The sequence below is a fragment of the Vitis vinifera genome, chromosome 10 (assembly GCF_030704535.1).
Source record: "Vitis vinifera cultivar Pinot Noir 40024 chromosome 10, ASM3070453v1".
Taxonomy (NCBI): Eukaryota; Viridiplantae; Streptophyta; class Magnoliopsida; order Vitales; family Vitaceae; genus Vitis; species Vitis vinifera.
This window is the reverse complement of record NC_081814.1, coordinates 17,247,508-17,266,176: the sequence shown is the minus strand read 5'-3', so window position 1 is coordinate 17,266,176 and position 18,669 is coordinate 17,247,508. Positions and strand designations below refer to the sequence as shown.

General features: G+C 32.1%; 1 protein-coding gene across 1 annotated transcript; it reads right to left on the bottom strand.

Annotated features, from left to right (window-relative positions):
* Positions 1 to 4,061: 4,061 nt before the first annotated feature.
* On the bottom strand, positions 4,062 to 5,428 carry LOC104880576 (L10-interacting MYB domain-containing protein-like). Its single transcript, XM_010657571.3, has 2 exons — positions 4,906 to 5,428; positions 4,062 to 4,822 (listed from the first exon to the last, which is right to left on the bottom strand). The coding sequence occupies exons 1-2, from the start codon at positions 5,230 to 5,232 to the stop codon at positions 4,208 to 4,210; spliced, it is 942 nt and encodes a 313-aa protein (XP_010655873.1). The 5' UTR covers positions 5,233 to 5,428; the 3' UTR covers positions 4,062 to 4,207.
* Between the last annotated feature and the right edge of the window lie 13,241 nt (positions 5,429 to 18,669).

Sequence of the window (18,669 nt, the reverse complement as noted above, 5' to 3'; positions counted from 1 at the left end):
TATTACTTTTAACTAAGCAACAATGCATGGCCCCTAACAAACCATACTTCTTATTTTCCATGATACACCATAAGAGCCTGTAGAAACAATGGTACACTAATATACACCTAAATCTATCCTTGTGGAACAAGAAATGGACACATTTGGAGTTATCACTTCTTGCATCATAGGTAAAATCTTAGCTTGTTACAATTTCCATTGATTTGGAGTACAAGGCCTTGAAAGTCTTGACGACGAAAAAAATCGAAGAAAAAAAAAAAACCATTGTAGAGTAGTAAAAGATTCATGAAATCTACATATTATCTCCCATCTCAATTGAAAGACAAAATGATAAATTTAAAATCTCACTATCAGGGAGCCAAGAACAAATAAAAAATCTCAATTGTTAACACCTAACATGAAAAAAAAAATCCAAAAGGAACAAAAAAAATGCTATGTTTGGCTGCCAAGAAATTAGAGTGAATTAAAAGGAAAGTCGAAAGCTTTTATTTTCCCTCTTTTTAGATAAAACTAAACGATCGAATCAATTACCTCTTCCACAATCACTTGACTCCAAAACTCTTTGCTTTTACTTTCCTTGGGTTTCTTTCCAACTATTCAAAGATAAAAACACTAGAAGTCCTTTAAAACTCAATATAAGAGTAACATGATTTACAATCACATATTTTTTCTACTTTCAAACGATGTTTAAATTTTCTTAATCTTTAGTTAGCCAAATGACTCCTTGAAGCATACAAACTAAACTACCTTCTCCAAGGACAACAAGCAAGTTTGCATGACTGGAGTAGACTACAAATGGAGATATGTATAGAAATCCTACTAAAGGATAAGGTTGTAAAGAAAAGAGGATTGCTAATTATATAGAAAGGAAAAGGAAGCCTTGTTCTAATGACATCGTGTTAATAATGAATTATTAAAAAAAATGGATTAGAAATTAACTTTTCTTAATATTTTAAACCCAACAAAACAATAAGAATTTTTTGGATCATAAACCTTAAAATTCATATGTATATATGTGTTTGTATTTCTCAAATCACGTTTGATAACTAAACTGAGAAATAATTCCATTAAAAAACGATTTTTGGCACATAATAATAATAATAATAAAAACAAGAATGTATTATAGTCATTTGAGAAAAAACACAAAACTTACCTGTTTAGCGTCTCTCAACTAGTTCTCCACTTCCTAGGCATTCTTAAACAATAATCTCCCTCAAAACATATTATATTCCATCTGGATAGAAGAAGAACTCAAAAGGTCAATAGGGAGTACAAATAAACCCAACATGAAAAAGGAAAATAAATGTGGTATGAAATTTTGTGAGTTATGAACTCATGATTCCACCAAATGTAATAATAAAGCTGAGATTTATAACTACCTTAACAACAACCAATTAAAACTAGTTCTTCCTTCCACCTCTAATCACAATAAAGGCTATAGAAAAGAACCCTAAAATCGCATCTAAATGCCCAAATTTGGAATAGAAAAATCTAGCTTTTATTTAACATGGATGCTTATTGTAAATCAACTGCTAAACAAAGAAACTAAACTACATAGAAATACCAATTCGAAATTCAAATCCCTAAATTCTCAAGGTCTTCACGAAATAAACAATAAAAAACATATTAAGTAAGATGAAGAAAAACCCATATCCAGATCTACCATAACTTCACAGATACAAATAGGCACCAAAAAAAAACCTTCGATCAGATATGCTACTGGAAACGTGACGGAGAACTAGAGTTACAAATTGGGGTATGAGATTAGAGAGCATCTTTAAAGTGTGAAGTTTTTTAAGTTGGTAAAATCTCATGCAACATAAAAAATTTCCTTTGTGAACTGAAGACTTTTAATCTGTCTTTTCCTCTTATCTTTCTCCCACTACCATGTTTGAAAGAGGTTTAGTTATCAGGATGATATGAAAAGAGGGTTGGGGGCAAAAATGGCGGTTTTTTCAAATGGGGAGGGAAAGGAGATCGGATTGTGAAAAATGGATAGAGATTATAATTAAATCAAACGTATTCTAATAAAAATAACTGTTAGTGCAAAAAGAATGAATATCTGGACATAAAAATTGAAAATGAATATTTTACAATCAAAATAGAAATGTGAAAAAATATAAAATAAAATTGTAGGGCCTGTTTGGTTGCTGTTTTTAAAAACTGTTCTGGAAAACAGTTTTTGAGAACAGTTTTTAAGAACAGTTTTTGGTGTTTTTAGAAAAAAAATTGTGTTTGGGAACTGAATTTTGAAAAACAGTTTTTGTTCTCAAAAACAAAAAAAAACATGTTTGGCTTAGTTAATAAAAAAACATGTTTGAAAGATGTTTTTTTTTCTTTTTCAATTAATAAAATATTTTCTTCAAGTAACTTTATATTATAAATTTATAAATATTTTTAAATACACATTTCATTTAAATTTAAAAAATTATTTAATTTTAAATTTTTTATATAAGTTGATAAATTATTAAAAATAAAATAAAATATGATGTATGTATTTCACATGGGTCTTTTGTCCATCCTACTTTTACAATTATAAATTAAATTTATAAGCAATATTTAATCATTAGAAATTAAAACAAACATCACATAACACTAATGAGAACTAGTTAAGTTAACAAATATATATAAATTCTAACAAAACACTAAAGTGTTGACAAATATTTAAAATTAAAAATAAGACAAGTCATGGATTGACATTAATATAATTTGCCCACATCACTTCAGTAATTTGATCTCTACAAGCTGCCATAGCTGCTGCACTCTCATCTGATAAATCAATTGAATGGTTTCTGCTACTTGTGCTCTCTTCTTCACCTTCGATTGAAAGGTCTTCTACCTCATATTCTCTAAACAATTGATCATTTCGAGTTGATAGATGAATCCAATTATGAAGGGTACAACATGCAACAACAATTGATGGTTGCCTACTTGGCTTATAACAAGGCATCATCCTTAATATTGGAAATCGGGTCTTTAAAACACCAAAACATCTTTCAATAATATTTCGAAGAGATGAATGTGTATAATTAAAAAGTTCTTTATACCTGATAGGTTGATTACGTCTACCCCAATATTCTTGTAAATGATATCGCTCACCTCGATATGGTGGCAAAAATCCAGATATACAGGATAACCAGAATCAACTACATAATATTTTCCTTCACTTGGCCAAGGAAAATTGACTTCTGGTCTAGTCAATGCATCTAAAAAGACACGTGCATCGTTTGCTGTTCCTTCCCAACCAGCATAAACAAATGTAAACATCATGTCAAAATTACATGCACACATAACATTTTGTGTTATAACTGTTTTTCTACCTCTAAAACTGGTTTGTCTATCAGCTGGGACCCATGCACTAATATGAGTGCCATCAATTGCACCAATACAGTCCTACAACAACAAACATTTATTATTATTAAGGAAATAAATTAAATAATCGTCATGAAATTCACATTTATAAATATTTTTTTATAAACTCTTACCTTAAACCATGGAAAATATTTAGGATTACTAGCAACATATGAAGACACCTCATTGGTCATATTGTTAGGACATATGAGAATTTTTCCAAGTCGACATAATGCACGTCTAACTTCTTTAAAGTGTCGAGCGACAGTCTCTGTGGAGTGTTGAAAACGGTCTGCTACAACCCTCATTCTCACATTATGTCCTACGATTAGTAAGAACATAGCCACTGCCTCTTCAACTGTGACAAATCATGTATCCTGTAAGTTTTCATGTCTCTTAAGATGATCACAAAGGTTCATAAATGTTTCTTTATCCATCAGAAATAGTTCATAGCATGTCTGAGGATGACCTTCTATCATATCTCTTACAAATTGTGCACCACTTAACATTGATGTCCTTTGAGGTGTCTTGCATAAAAATATTTCCTCATACTCATTCATAATGTGAGCAATAAAAATTTCATCTAAATCATCACCCTCTTCAGAAGATGAAGTTGAGTCATATAGTTCACCACTGCTTGTGTTATTATCATCCATTGGTTACTACATAAAACAAATGAACTCACAATATAAAATAGCACGAAATGAATATTAAAGTAGTTATAATATAAGTTTCATAACCATAAATAACATCCATACAATGACAAACTAAAGAGCATGGTAAAAGATTCTAACCAAAAGATAAATAGTACATATTACAATGTCATCATAATAGTTATGCATCCAAACATTCACATTTAAAGTCTATCAAGCCATGCCATTTTCCTCTCATCAGGCATATTCATAAATATCTCTCTCCACTCCGGCACTGTGAATTTCTCAACAGCTTTTAAATATTTGTCATTATCTAACAGTTCAATGGTTTGTAAGGCTGCCATGCACCTTGTTATGCTAAAATCAGTGGTACCTCCACTAGTAGCTTCACTACTAGTTCCACTCTTATATCTGTCCACTCTAGCCAATAATGCCTCAGTTCTAGCTCGAGATGTTTCTGTTCTAGCCTTTGATGCCTCAACCCAAGCTTTCAAAGCATCTCCCATTTGACTTAATCTGGATTCTTTCTTACCTTTACGCTCTAATAGAGAATCAGTTACACGCTTTCCAGAACGGGTGGTCACTCCTCCTGCCATTTCTGGTTGTGGAGGATCATTAGGGATCTCAGTATCTACATCCACATGCACTCCACCATGTTCCAAATTGTCATCCATCTCATCTTCATCATCAGTGTTTGGTGGATCTTGGGTGGAAGAGTAGTGGAGGGCACCGGTTGCTGTTGATGGATTAAAGATCAATCCCAACAAGTTGTAGTTTGGGCATCCCTTTGAGCGGAATCTTTTTGCATTTGGGTGTGCCTAATAGAAGGAAAAAAAAATTCACTCTTAGTGTTTACCAAATATTTAAATTAAAAAGTAATTAGTTTAAAAGTTATTTTTACCCGAATGTAATTTTGCCAGGTTTCCTCTAGAGCATGCACTGTGTTAGTTTCAGCATCCCAACCAAATCCAGTATGCTTTAAAAGATCAGAGAACTCACGGTGCATTGCACGTAGTCTATTAAACTTTTGTTTAAGCTGCTTCAAGTTGAAATTTCTTTTCCCTTGACTATTGACCTCAAGTAAGATCCTTCTCCATGTGTTGGTACTAAATGTACCACTATCCATGTTACCTTTATTAACTTCATTTACCATGATGTCAATAAAGATTTTCTCTATATTACCTCTCCATGTTCCTGCATCCTCAACATCTGTTATCTCAGTTGTCATCTGTACAATCCCATCACAAATAAGAACTCTATGAGGAGACAGCTTTTAAAACCACCAATAGAACTTAAGGCTATGTTTAAATGAGAATTAAGATTGTTGACGTATAGTGTAGTGTATAAAAATATGAAAGAAAAATAAATAAAAATAAAAATAGATTTGATATTAATTAGATTTTAAAGACTTTTTTTTTTTAGTTTTTATAAAATTTGAAACAAAAATTGGGGGAAAAAATGAAAGAAAAGTAAGTTTGATTAATTTTATATTTGATTAATTTTAAAATTAAAATATTTTTTTATTTTTTTAAAATAAATCAAACATGATAAAATCATTTTTATTATTTTTTATTGATTTAATATTTAATTTTATTAAAAATTATAGTATATTCTATTAAGATGAGATAAAAAAATTTAAAAAGAATTAATTTAATATTTATAACTAATCTAAATAAAATAAATAAGACATCAAAATAATTTAATATTTTAAAAAGTTTGATTTCAATAATTTTGATTTCAATAATATTAAAAAATTAATTTTTTAATGTTTGATTTACTACAAAAATATACAATTAAAATTAATTAAAATTTATATATTTTAAATTATATAATCATATGAAAAAATAAAAATAAGTTTGAAGTAGTATATAGAAAATAATTTAATAATTTTGATTTTATTTTTTACTTTATTATAATTTTTTAATTATTTTTGCTTTCATGAAATCGGAAAGTGGGAAGAAGTAGCTTTGCTTGGGCGCCATAGCATTTCTAAATCAGACAAGTATACAAACAAGCAACAAAAAATAGGAAAAATGGATTATGAAGGATGTTTGGTGAGGTGTGGGAATTTGGAATTTATAAAGGGCAGGTTCAAAGTTCAAACACGTGGAGGGTATGTTGCTTCACGCTGCATTCAACCCCTAACTCTTAAGGTCTGTTTGTTTAGTGCAGCATCCAAACAGGCCCAAAGAGTAGAGGTTAACCAGGCTTTGGAGTCTGGATGAGAGAAAGGAAGAGCAGATCTACAGAGAGAAAAGGTTCTTGGTGATTCAACACCTCATCCTCTTCTGATTCTCTTTATTTTTTCCATTTTCCTTGAGGTATTTCACCCGTCAAGACTCAAGCTTGGATTTTCCCGTTTGATTTCCATGTCTTTAAGTAAGGTTTTTGTTTTTTTTTAACAGAACAACTCAACAAAAATCAAAACGAGAAAAAATCAGGAATTTTTGGGCTTATTTTCATTCTCGTTCCCCACTTTTCTCAGCATCCAAACAGGAAAATATAAACTAAAAAAAAAAAAAAAACTAACAGGTGATCAAAAAAATCTCAGATCTCATTCTATTTTCATCTCGTTTCCTAGTTTTCTCAGCATCCAAACAGGAAAATATAAACGGGAAAAAAAGAAACTAACAGTAGGTGATAAAAAAAAAAATTCGAATAACATAACTGATATCTCTTTATCAGATCTAACATTTCCCTCAACAAATATTGCCAAAAAAAACCTATTTTATTAGATCTATAAAAAATAACTTCAACATCTGTGAAAATTACCTTTGTTTCTTACTGGAGATGTCGCGACTGTGCTGGAGAAGAGAGGCCGCGACTGTGCCGGAGAGAGATGAGAACGGGAAGAAAAAGAAAAACACGGAGAACAGATGTGTTTTTTGTTCTTTAATTTTGTTCTATAAACAGTACAAAAACCGGGAAAACAACATTTTGTTGTTCTCTAAATAGTGCCATTTTGAGAACACGGGAAACAACAAAAACAAAAACAACCCTCTCAACCAAACGAGTTTTTGGTGTTTTTTGTTTTCAAGAACAGAAAACAGTTCTTGAAAACACTAAACAAACAGGCCCATAGTTTCTGGAAATTTTTATTTCATTCCAAATTTTGAATCTCAAAATCATTTTTTTTTTAAAAAAAAAAATCATCATTTAAAATTTTGAATTTTTTTTTTGGCAAAAATTAATAATTTCTAAAAGTTGTTATTTAATCCAAATTTTGAAATATATGGATTTGGTCACACAATATGACTTTGAACCTACTTTGATTTTAGTTGATTTAATTTTGATTTAAAATAATGTTTAAAAATTGATTTCTATTTATTTGAAAAATTAATTTTTATTTATTTAATTAATTTGGAATCACCACTTATTAAAAAATAAAAAAATAAAATAAGAAATAAAATGATTTAAAAAAAAAAAGATTGTAAACTGAAAATGGAGCATATTAGGTAGTACTAAATCTGAAATGTATTAGTTTTTGCTAGGTAAGTGGATGCAACTTTTGGCAATTAATTAACTGATAAATGGATTCATTTAGGCTATGTTTGTTCCTAGAAAATGCAAGGGAAAGAAAAGAAAAAGAAAAAGTGGAAGGAAAGAAAAAACAACGGAAAATAAAAATAGATTTAAAATCAATAAATTATTTTTACATGTTGCTTCAAACTCATTTTACTTATTTTCACTATTCAATATAAAGAGTAAATAATTTGAAAATATATAAAATTTTAATTAATCTTAGTCATATATTATTTTCCCTAGAACAACCAAACATAAGAAAATCATTTTCCTTAACTTTTTTTTTATTTTCTTAGTACTTTCTAGGCACCAAACATATAGTTATAGTTTTGTTCATATTAACTATTGAAGGTAAATTACTCTTAATTACAAATTAGACAACTATTCTTCTAGTCAAATAAATTGAGCATTTTATTCAACAAATAGAATTCTTTAATGCATTCAAGAATACAAAATCTGTAAACCATCAAAATTACATTATAATGGACCATGCTCACATCTTAATTTAAAGCATGTCATAATTTATGTAACATTATAATCATTAAATAATCAAAATTACCTTATAATGCCTACTTAAGCTTAGGTAATTTGTGGCATGCATCAGAAGAAGCAAAACATAAGGGTAGAAACTAATTATTTCTTCTTGTACTCTATACACTTTGCTTCATTGACTTATAAAGCATGTCAAAGTAGCTATACTAAATAAGATGCTTTTCTATCAACTATACCTTGACTTATAAGTTTTCTGTCAAGGTTACACTTTACAAGTCATGATAACCTTTAAATAAATTTTACACATATCATTGTTGCTTTCATATATGTTCAATATGTCATTGTGCCCATTTAAATAAGTAGCAATGACATATATAGTCTTATATCAATAAAATATATGTCAACAATTGCTCTTTTTCTTGTAGTGATATTTTCCAAACAGTATAAAAATAATGTATCTATCTTATGATTTTAAGATATAATATTCTAGTGTAGCTTCTAGACTTGTGTTTTTTGTATTCACCAAATTAGATAGAAGTTATTCTATTATCTACATAAATGACTAAATGATATATTTAAGTATGATTACATAAAAAACTTATAAATAATTACAAGTTTTAAAAATTGGGTCGTACAAACAATCGACATTCATTATATTTATGTTAAGTTGAGGAGTTTTTAAGGGATAAACTAAGTTTTCTTCACATGTAGTAGTTTTTCCCAATTTTAATATTATATAAAGTAGAAAAAAAGTAAAAATATTTATGATTGTATTATAATTTTTGAGATGAATTATATTAAAAATTAAATAATCTCAAAATATTGTAGACCTCGTATTTCGGCTCATGTGCTTTCCACTCGATGGCGAGCTCAATTTTTATTTGAAAATTTGATTTTATTTATTGTTTGAAAATGACTTGGAGTCGCCACTTATTTTTGTTTTATTTTTAAAGGGTAAACAAAATAAGAAAGAAAAACTCTAAGTGTGACTCCTTGTTTTGGAAAAGGTGGTCTATGAAAAACCAGATCGGGTTCGGGAGTCAGGTTATTTATCGGGAAGGTACAATAAAGACCGCAGCACCCCTCTAAGTCCCTAAAGTCGGGTCTCTACTAATAAAATGAAGCAATCATGACATCTAATAAGGAAAACAATAAATACCCGAATCGAAAATCACAACAAAATATCCAAATGAATATGAAAGGCGAAGAATGTACCTGAGGGAGGAAACGATTTACTTCAAGGAAAACAAATATTAACAAATAATCACAGAATAATCGCATGGACGTGTTAGAATGGAATAAATCAAGCATGTATAGCAATCAACCAATCAATCAATCAATCATAAGGAAATCACATATGTTGGGCCCTCCACCAAAGCCCGTTTATTTTTTAGTGAATTAATTTCATAAATTCTATAATTAAGAATTACGAAAATAAATTCACACTTATTTTAAAACATTTTAAAAAATTGAAGAAAATTTGAAAGTGTCTTGCCAGAAAGAAAATTACAGTAGATTTTTTTATTGAAAAGAAGGAAAATGCTTAAAATCAAGGGAAAATAATAATAATAATAATAATAATAATAATAATAATAATAATAATAATAAATAAATAAATAAAGAATAGAATAAAAATAAAATATAAAAAAAGAATAATGCATGCCTAGTGGAAAATGGTAGGAATTGATTTATTTAAAATCAAGAAAGAAAAATTAAAGAATTAAAATCATTTGAAAGCAATATTTTTTTTTTAAAGTTAGTTTTTTTGAAGGCATGCATGAAAATAAAGGGTTGAGGCACGAGGGTTTTAAGAGTGGCCTACCAAAGGTGGCCATGCATGCCATGCTAGAGAGAATGGGTCTCGGGGTTCTTTAGTGGGGTGGTTCTCAACACTTTATCAAGAACTACACCAATGAGAACAGCAAGGTAAGACCAAGGACCCTCATGCGCCTATAATCCAATTCTTTATTTTCACTATTGATGGAGTTCCACTAGCTTTGTCTGCATCCGTTCATCAAGCCATTATTCAGAAAGATGGAGAATCAAAGGATCGTGATCAGCCCTGCCAGCCCAGTCACTGCCAATGAAAATACCATAGGATTTCAGACCTTGAACAGTTCAAATAACCTCTGATCCAATTCTGGGCTATCTGCTATGTAAGCGCTTGAAAGTTTTCCAAGGGACTTCCTCCATCTGATGCATAAGTTATTTCGGATTTGATTTATAATCCTCCATTCCTGTTCAGGCAATCAGTAAACTGGACTGGCAGAAGCATCAACTTCACCTGAGCCTGGCAGACATGTGATAAAGTCGACTCAATATCAATGACATTGATCTTCCAAAGTGAATTAAGCATGGCATCTTTCTTATCATCAATGACTTTCTTTATGTTCTCTTCTATGTTTTCTTCGTGGTTCAATTTTTTTAGCTCTTCCTGTATTTGAGTTAAAGACACGGCACCTGAAGCTGCCATTGTTGGAAAATTTTTATATGGGCTAACATTAATTGAATAATTTGTATTTGCAAAAACGGGTTAATGGATAGTTTATTCTATAATGAGCCCAATTAATTAGTGATCACATTTTACATTGGGTTTTGCATCTTTTGAGTAGAAGCTCAGTTGAGTGGCAAGTGTGGGCTATGGGTCTCATTGAAGCTCATTATGGGAGGGCCCAATGAGAATTCAATTTGAGTTATGCTAAGTCCCCTCTCTAATCTAGATAAAAAGGGTTTTTCTGTTTTCCCATAGAGCCACCATAGCTATTATCAAGATCATAAAGAGGAAGACTTGGTTACAACAATCAATCACGTTTTTTTTATCATGGCTCAAACAGGTATGTTCTTTATAGTGATTTCCTATTGTTAGTATCTTTTAGTCATGTATGATTAATCTATGTGATTATGTAAATATTTTTACATGTGGTATCAGAGCCTGATTTACATGATTTAGGATCTACATTTGGAAATCGAAAATAAAATTTTTAGTTTCTTATTTTATTTTATTTTCGAAGCCAAATCTGTGATCCATGAATGTGCATGTTTTTTTTTTTTTGTTTCTTTTGATTGTGAAACTTTAGGGTTTTTGTTCCTCTTGTCACAAGCTTCAAATTGATATATCATATGTGCAATTTCGTTGTTTAAATTGGGAGTAATTAAATTTTTAAATTTTCGGAATTTTCTTGTTTAAAGATTCAAGAAAAATGTTATTTGATCAAATTATTGTGTTTTACTCAAATTAAACTCTTAGATTTTGTTGTTTACATATATTATAGTTGATATGTAGCATCAATTTCAGTTTTTTGGCTCAATTTGGTGAAAATTGAAAATTTGAAAATATGGGTATGAACCCTAGAAAATTCGTTTTATTTTTTAAAAAAAAAATAAAAAAATTGAGCAAGATTGAGAAGTTTTTTTTTTGTTTAATTAATTGTTGTAAAGAGACTTCTTATATTGTTAATGTAAAAATACATGTAAAATGAGGCTGAAATAGGTGTTAAAATAGAGTTTTTCAATCTTGGCTATGGAGACATGAAAAACCAAATTTTGTTAATCAATTATGGAGATCTTTAAGTTGTTTTTTTTATGATTAAATGTCCTAGAATTGTTAGAAACAACCTAAAGTTTAAAAGCCCTCAAGATCCCGATCAAAAAAAAAAAACATTTTTTTTCAATTGTTTGTAATTCAGGTTGCAACCGGGTCATTTGACCCGTATTGTAGAATTTTGGACCCAATGCTGGAGGTTGAAGATGACCTCCAGCACATACCACATGTTCCACACGTTCCCCACTCGTGGGTCAAGTGTGTGAGGCGCGTATAACCTCATCCGGTGTCCGTTTTGAGCCCCGTTTTTTCCTATGCGCTCGTTTTTTTGTAATCTATTTTTCTAGATATATTATTTTATTTTTTGGGGGTCAAAAATATTTATTAAATAATTATTACTTATTTATGTGATTTAATTAGCTTAAAATTATTTTTTGGTATAATTTTATGTTGAGAATTTACCAGAAATTATGCTAATATATATGGAATAGGAGTGTAGTACTCACTCTCTCTAGATTGAAACTTTTTCATGCATACTCTCCTACTTGGTCTAAATCACATAAACTAGTTAAATAATTAATTTAAAGTGTAATAAATAAATAAAAATTGTTGTTCAAATTCTTGCAACTATAATTGATCATATGCATATATATCTCTAATATGCACTATTGTTGTTGGGCAATTTTTTTTTTTAATTTACCCAATTTTGGAACGTTGCATGTGAATTGTTGAGGTTATTTTACCAAAGTGATTTAACCATCAAAATTTGCAAGTTTATGAGTTCCTATTTTGTTGATGGGGAAAATTTTAGATTAATTTGTACAATCGCCTGCCCAAAGGGGGTTATTGTGCAAATTAATTTAACAACATGAGGATATTGAATGGGATAAATAATTTGATAAATTTATTTGCCCAAAGGAAATAAATTTTAATAAATTATTTGTTGATCTTCATGCTTAGAGAATAGTTGTTTATTGTGGACTCTGCCCAAAGGGAGTTTATGATAGTACAATTGATTCTTGTATTGTATTACTTATGATTATTTAAGTTTTTTCTTTTTTTTACCTATTGCCCATAATTGATCTAGTTGCAAAATTTTGTCAATCAATTTCCTTTGCTGTGAACAACAATAATGCTATAATTGAAATTCTAAGTGGGTCAAATTATAAGAAATGGAGATCAAACATAGAGTTTGTTTTAGGAATGATGGACTTGGACATGGCTCTACGTGAAGATGAACCTCCTAAACCTACTAATGAAAGCACTGAAGCTATAAGAGCTCATTATGCGAAATGGGAAAAATCGAACCGTTTGAGTCTTATTTCAATCAAGAGGTCCATTGCTGAGCATCTCCTTGGAGGAATACCTGAGAGCAACAATGCTAAGGAATTTCTCGTTGTTGTGGCAAATAGATACCAAACATATGACAATGCTGAAGCTGGGCATTTTATGGATGAATTGATGAATATGAGGTATGATGATATGAAAGGGGTTCGTGAGTATATCCTAAAAATGGTGCATCTTCAGACTAGATTGAAAGCACTAGACATTCCCATTCCCAATAAGTTTATTGTTCATCAAGCCCTCAATACTCTGCCATCTTCTTTTAGCCAAATCAAGACTGCATACAACACCCTGAATCAGTCTTGGGGTGTGAATGACCTGATCACTAAGTGTGTGGCTGAGGAAGAAAAGCTGAAAAGAGAAAAGAATGAATCTGCTCATCTCGTTGCTCTTGGAAAACCGAATAATCAAAAAAGAGTTGAAAAGACTAGAAAGCCCAACTTCCATAGTCATAAGAAAAATAAGAATTTCAAGAAGAGTGGGAGTGAAAAGCAGAAGAATGGAAATGCCAAGAACACAGACCTTAAGTGCTATCACTGCAACAAAAAGGGTCATAAGAGGGTTGATTGCTTTAAGTTTAAGAATTGGCTAGAAAAGAAAAATAAGGAACAGGGTATGTTATCTGTCTATGTCTGTTTTGAATCTAATTTAGTTAATGTTCCTTTAGATTCATGGTGGCTTGACAGTGGTGCTACTGTTCATGTTGCAACTTCTTTACAGGGGATAAGAAATCTGAGGAAGCCAAGTGAAAAAGAGTCAAAGCTTAAAGTTGGCAGTGACATCGGGATTGATGTTGAGCATATTGGGGTTGCTGTTTTAGAATTAGATTCTGATTTTCAGCTTGTTTTGGACAATGTTTTATGTGTACCTTCGTTTAGAAGGAATTTAATTTCCCTTTCAATACTTGATAAAGCTGGATATAGTTTCACTTTTGAAAATAAAAGAGTTGATGTGATTTATGACTCTAAAGTGATTGGCAATTGTGTTTTATCTGATGGGCTTTATAGATTGTCGTTGTTATCTACTTGTTCTTACAATGTTGAAAACAATGTTGCTAAAAGACCTTTGACTAAGGAAAGATCTTCATTGTTATGGCATAAGCGTTTAGGGCACATTTCCAAAGAACGAGTAGAACGCTTAATTAGTTCTGGGATTCTTCCCCGCCTTGATTATGATGACTTAGAAATTTGTGTTGATTGTGTGAAAGGAAAATTGACAAAGAATAAGAAAAAGGGTGCAACTCGTAGTCAAAATTTGTTGGAGATTGTTCATACAGACATTAGTGGACCTTATTCCACTACTTTGTGTGGCAACAAGTACTTCATTACATTCATTGATGATTTTTCCCGTTATGGCTATGTATTTTTTATCAAAAAAAAGGCAGATGCTCTTGAAATGTTCAAAGTCTTCCGAACTGAAGTTGAGAAACAATTGGGGAAAGTCATCAAAATTGTGAGATCTGATCGAGGTGGTGAGTATTATGGGAAGCATGGTGATGTTGGACAACAAAAAGGACCTTTTGCAAGGTACTTTCAAGATAATGGTATTGTTGCTCAGTATACTATGCCTGGTAGTCCTGAACAGAATGGCGTAGCAGAAAGGCGCAACCGCACTCTTATGGAAATGAAGAGGAGCATGATGGGTAGATCAAATTTGCCAGAATACTTATGGGGTGAAGCCATTAAAACAGCAACCTACATTTTGAACCGTGTTCCTAGTAAGTCTGTGCCTAAAACACCATTTGAACTATGGACAGACAGAAAACCCAGTTTGAATCATTTTAAAGTATGGGGATGTCCAGCTGAGGTGAAAATCTATGATCCTTCTTTAAAGAAGACGGATTCGAGAACTACTAGGTGCTACTTTATTGGGTATCCTAGTCACTCAAAAGGATACAAGTTTTATTGTTCGACTCGTGGCACTAGAATTGTTGAGTCTCAAGTGGCAAAGTTTTTAGAGTTTGATGTTGCTGATAGTATACCCTCTCAATCCAATGAAAGAGTGGAACCCATGGATGTTATTTCTTTACGTTTGCCAGTCTCAGACGTTAACCTTGATGTTGGAGCTTTTGATTCTGGGATTCAACAAGGAGATGCTGCTGTCAATTTCCCTACTGTCGAAATAAGCCCTATTGTGGATGAGATTCCTCCTGTGGAAATGAGGAGATCACGAAGAACTAGGAGACCTGCCTTATCTAACGATTATTATGTTTACCTTGGAGAGGGAGAGTATGACATTGGAGAAGAAGTGGACCCTACTACTTATTTTGAAGCTCTCAATAGTGATAAGGCAAATGAATGGTTGATTGCCATGAGAGATGAGATGCAATCTATGTCAGACAATGATGTTTGGGAACTTGTTATTCTTCCCAAAGGATATAAACCCATTGGATGCAAATGGGTATTCAAGACCAAAAGAGACAACATAGGAAATGTTGAAAGATACAAGGCTCGGTTGGTTGCTAAAGGGTATACACAGCGAGAGGGCATTGATTTCACAGAGACTTTCTCACCAGTCTCTACCAAAGATTCCTTTAGGCTAGTTATGGCGTTGGTAGCTCATTTTGACTTAGAGCTTCATCAGATGGATGTCAAGATAGCTTTTCTCAATGGTGATTTGAGTGAAGAGGTCTACATGTTACAACCTGAAGGATTTAAGGAAAAGGGAAAAGAGAACATGGTATGCAGATTGAAAAGGTCAATTTATGGTCTCAAGCAAGCTTCTCGCCAGTGGTACTTGAAATTTGACAAAATTGTGACGTCTTTTGGTTTTATAGAGAACAAGTTTGATCAATGCGTTTACATGAAGGTTAATGGGAGCAAATACATTTTCATGGTTCTCTATATCGATGACATTCTACTTGCTAGTAGTGATGTGAATCTCTTGAATGATACCAAGCGTATTTTGTCTGCTAATTTTAACATGAAGGATCTTGGAGAAGCATCTTTTGTGTTGGGTATTGAGATTTATCGTGATAGATCTCGAAACCTCCTTGGGCTATCTCAGAAAGCCTATATCAATCGTGTGCTTAAAAGATTCAATATGTAGACGTGCAAAGCTAGTGATGTACCTGTTGTGAAGGGAGATAAACTCAGTAATGAACAGTGTCCAAAGAATGATTTGGAAAAGGATGCCATGAAGACTATTCCTTATGCTAGTGCCATTGGTAGCCTGATGTATGCACAAGTATGTACAAGACCTGATATCACCTTCATTGTTAACGTTCTTGGTAGATATTTATTGAACCCTGGACATGATCATTGGGTTGCTGCAAAGAAAGTCATGAGATATCTACAAAGAACAAAGAATTTTATGCTTGTGTATAGGAGAGTGGATAATCTTGAGGTAGTTGGATACTCAGATTCTGATTTTGGTGGTTGTTCTTGTGATCGCAAATCTACTTCAGGATACATTTTTATGTTAGCTGGTGGAGCCATTTCATGGAAAAGAGTCAAATAGAGCCTAATTGCATCCTCGACCATGTATGCTGAGTTTGTAGCTTGTTATGGTGCATCATCTCAAGTTGTTTGGCTAAGAAATTTGATTTCAGAGTTGCAAGTTGTTGATTCCATCTTTTGACCCATTGTAATTTATTGTGACAATAATGTAGTTGTGTTCTACTCTAAGAACAATAAGATTAGTACGGGTTCTAAGCATATGGAAATCAAGTACCTTACAGTCAAGGACTTAGTGAAGAAAGGAGATATTGTGATTGAGCACATAAGAACTGAGTCCATGCTAGCTGATCCTCTAACCAAAGGTTTAAAGCCCATAACGTTCAAGGAACATGTTGTGAATATGGGTGTCATTAAGTTTTTTGATTCTTTGGTTTAGTGGGAGCTTTTGTAATTTCCCTTATTTCAATTATTGTTTTATGCAAACATTGATCATTATTGTTCTGCAACTTGCAAAATTAAAATCTTTTTATTATGATCATCATAATTAAGTATTATATTATAGCATGTCGTAATTGAATTACATACAACATGGTATCTTGAGATATTGAACCTTAAGAATTACAGTTGTATACTATTGGATGTCACAAATACCACTATTTTGAGATTTTGTGATGCATTGTTGGTGACATATAACTTATTAAAGTCAAGCAATTTCATATTGTTTAGAAATTGCAGCAATTTCATTTTGTTGAGAAATTGCAATTACAATTTCATTTTGCTGGTAAATTGTAATGAGGACTAATAAGAAACAATGCATATAGATGATGATCACATGTTGGCATTGATTTCTTACTACACTATTGGGTTTACGATCCATGTCGATATGGTTATAAATATTCGTGACTATAAGGGGCATTATGTTTGTTGAGATTAACATATAGACCATTATAGTCCAATATTAAGACCATGTTGGATGATTCATGCCCAATTGGTGTCTCAGCTGATTCGTGTCCAGCTGGTGCTCCTTGATTGAGGGAGTAATCAACAAAATTTATAACCTATAACACCATATACTAGGGTAGCAAAGACAAAGCTACTATAGTATAGTGGCTCTAGGATCGTTCACTGGGAAGAATTAACAAGCTATCAATGATACCAATTCGAAGTGAATTGGCCTTGTTTCATTTCAAGGTTAGCTTAAGAAGTAAAACACAAACTTTGATTGGTAAAGGTTTAGACTTAAACTAACTAACATAACAGAAGTTTGGAATAATTTAGGAAGAAAAGCATTCCTTGGAGAGTTAGGTTCACTGGGGTGATTCCTCATGCAAAAGACATAGCTCCGGTCAGATGATTCATTTCCTCGTGTTAGAGATTCAACATATAGTCAATTCTCTAACCGGTGTTGTACAGAGACTCCTTCAATTAGATTTCACTTTAATTCTCTCACTGATGCAACTTGCAATGGTTTAAGCCTCTCACTAAGCCTTAACCATTCAAGGTGATCCTTAACCTTGGATTATCCGTCAAAAGCTCGCAAGAGATAACTAATGGATGTCTCCTTGGAGTCCAAAAGCTTACCAAGTGTTGGCTATTCTAGAAAATCCTACCTTGAAGTCACCTCCCAGAGGCTCGCAAGGGGTAAACTAGTGCATTTCCATGGTTGGAAATCACTTGCCTTACCAAGTGTTGGCCCAGGTGACTCTAAGGTGTTTTAAGTTAACTAAAAACATAGAAATCATTAAAGGATTTCACTTCCTCTTCATTAATAGCTAAAACCACAAAGCTTTGCATTCTTGCACTTGGAACCTTCCCCGGCAACCTTAGCTCCAAGGAATTAGAGGTTTAGTTACTCATTCTCTGGGGAAAACTCCTCAGAGAGTTCATAACTTAGTAAGAAAATGAAAATACAAAGTGAGAAGGTAAGGCAGTAGAAAGAACTGAACTTTACTTGCTTACCCAAACTTTTACAGAAGGAACTCCTCTCTGAGAACAAGCTCCCGAGAGGTATATATATGAACATAATATAAAACTAATTATTACATAGATATTTAGTCTTTTTACTAACTTAAAAGCTAAGGAATCTTGTAATTGGTGGTTTACAAGGAGTATTTTGGGATTTAGACAACAAAAATCTAATGGAAAATATCTCTCAATGTCAGTAGCAAATATCGGGAGGCTTCAGGAACCATTTCGCAGGAGAAAAATGGTGTCTGCGAGATTTCGCAGACACTCAAGAGGGCTGCGAAATAATTTCGCAACACCAAGCTATCTTCACAGGGCTACGAAGTTGGCTTCCACCTTGAGGTTCCCAGCTTCCTTCTCGCGGCATAAATCGGGCATCGTCAGAAGGAGAAACATCACACTG

What these genes read in the sequence shown, in the direction of transcription:
- LOC104880576 (XM_010657571.3), bottom strand. Translation starts at nt 5,232, where the DNA reads ATGACAACTGAGATAACAGATGTTGAGGATGCAGGAACATGGAGAGGT. An exon ending in CCTGGCAAAATTACATTCGG is followed by an intron (nt 4,823 to 4,905) that starts GTAAAAATAACT and finishes TCCTTCTATTAG; the next exon opens with GCACACCCAAATGCAAAAAG.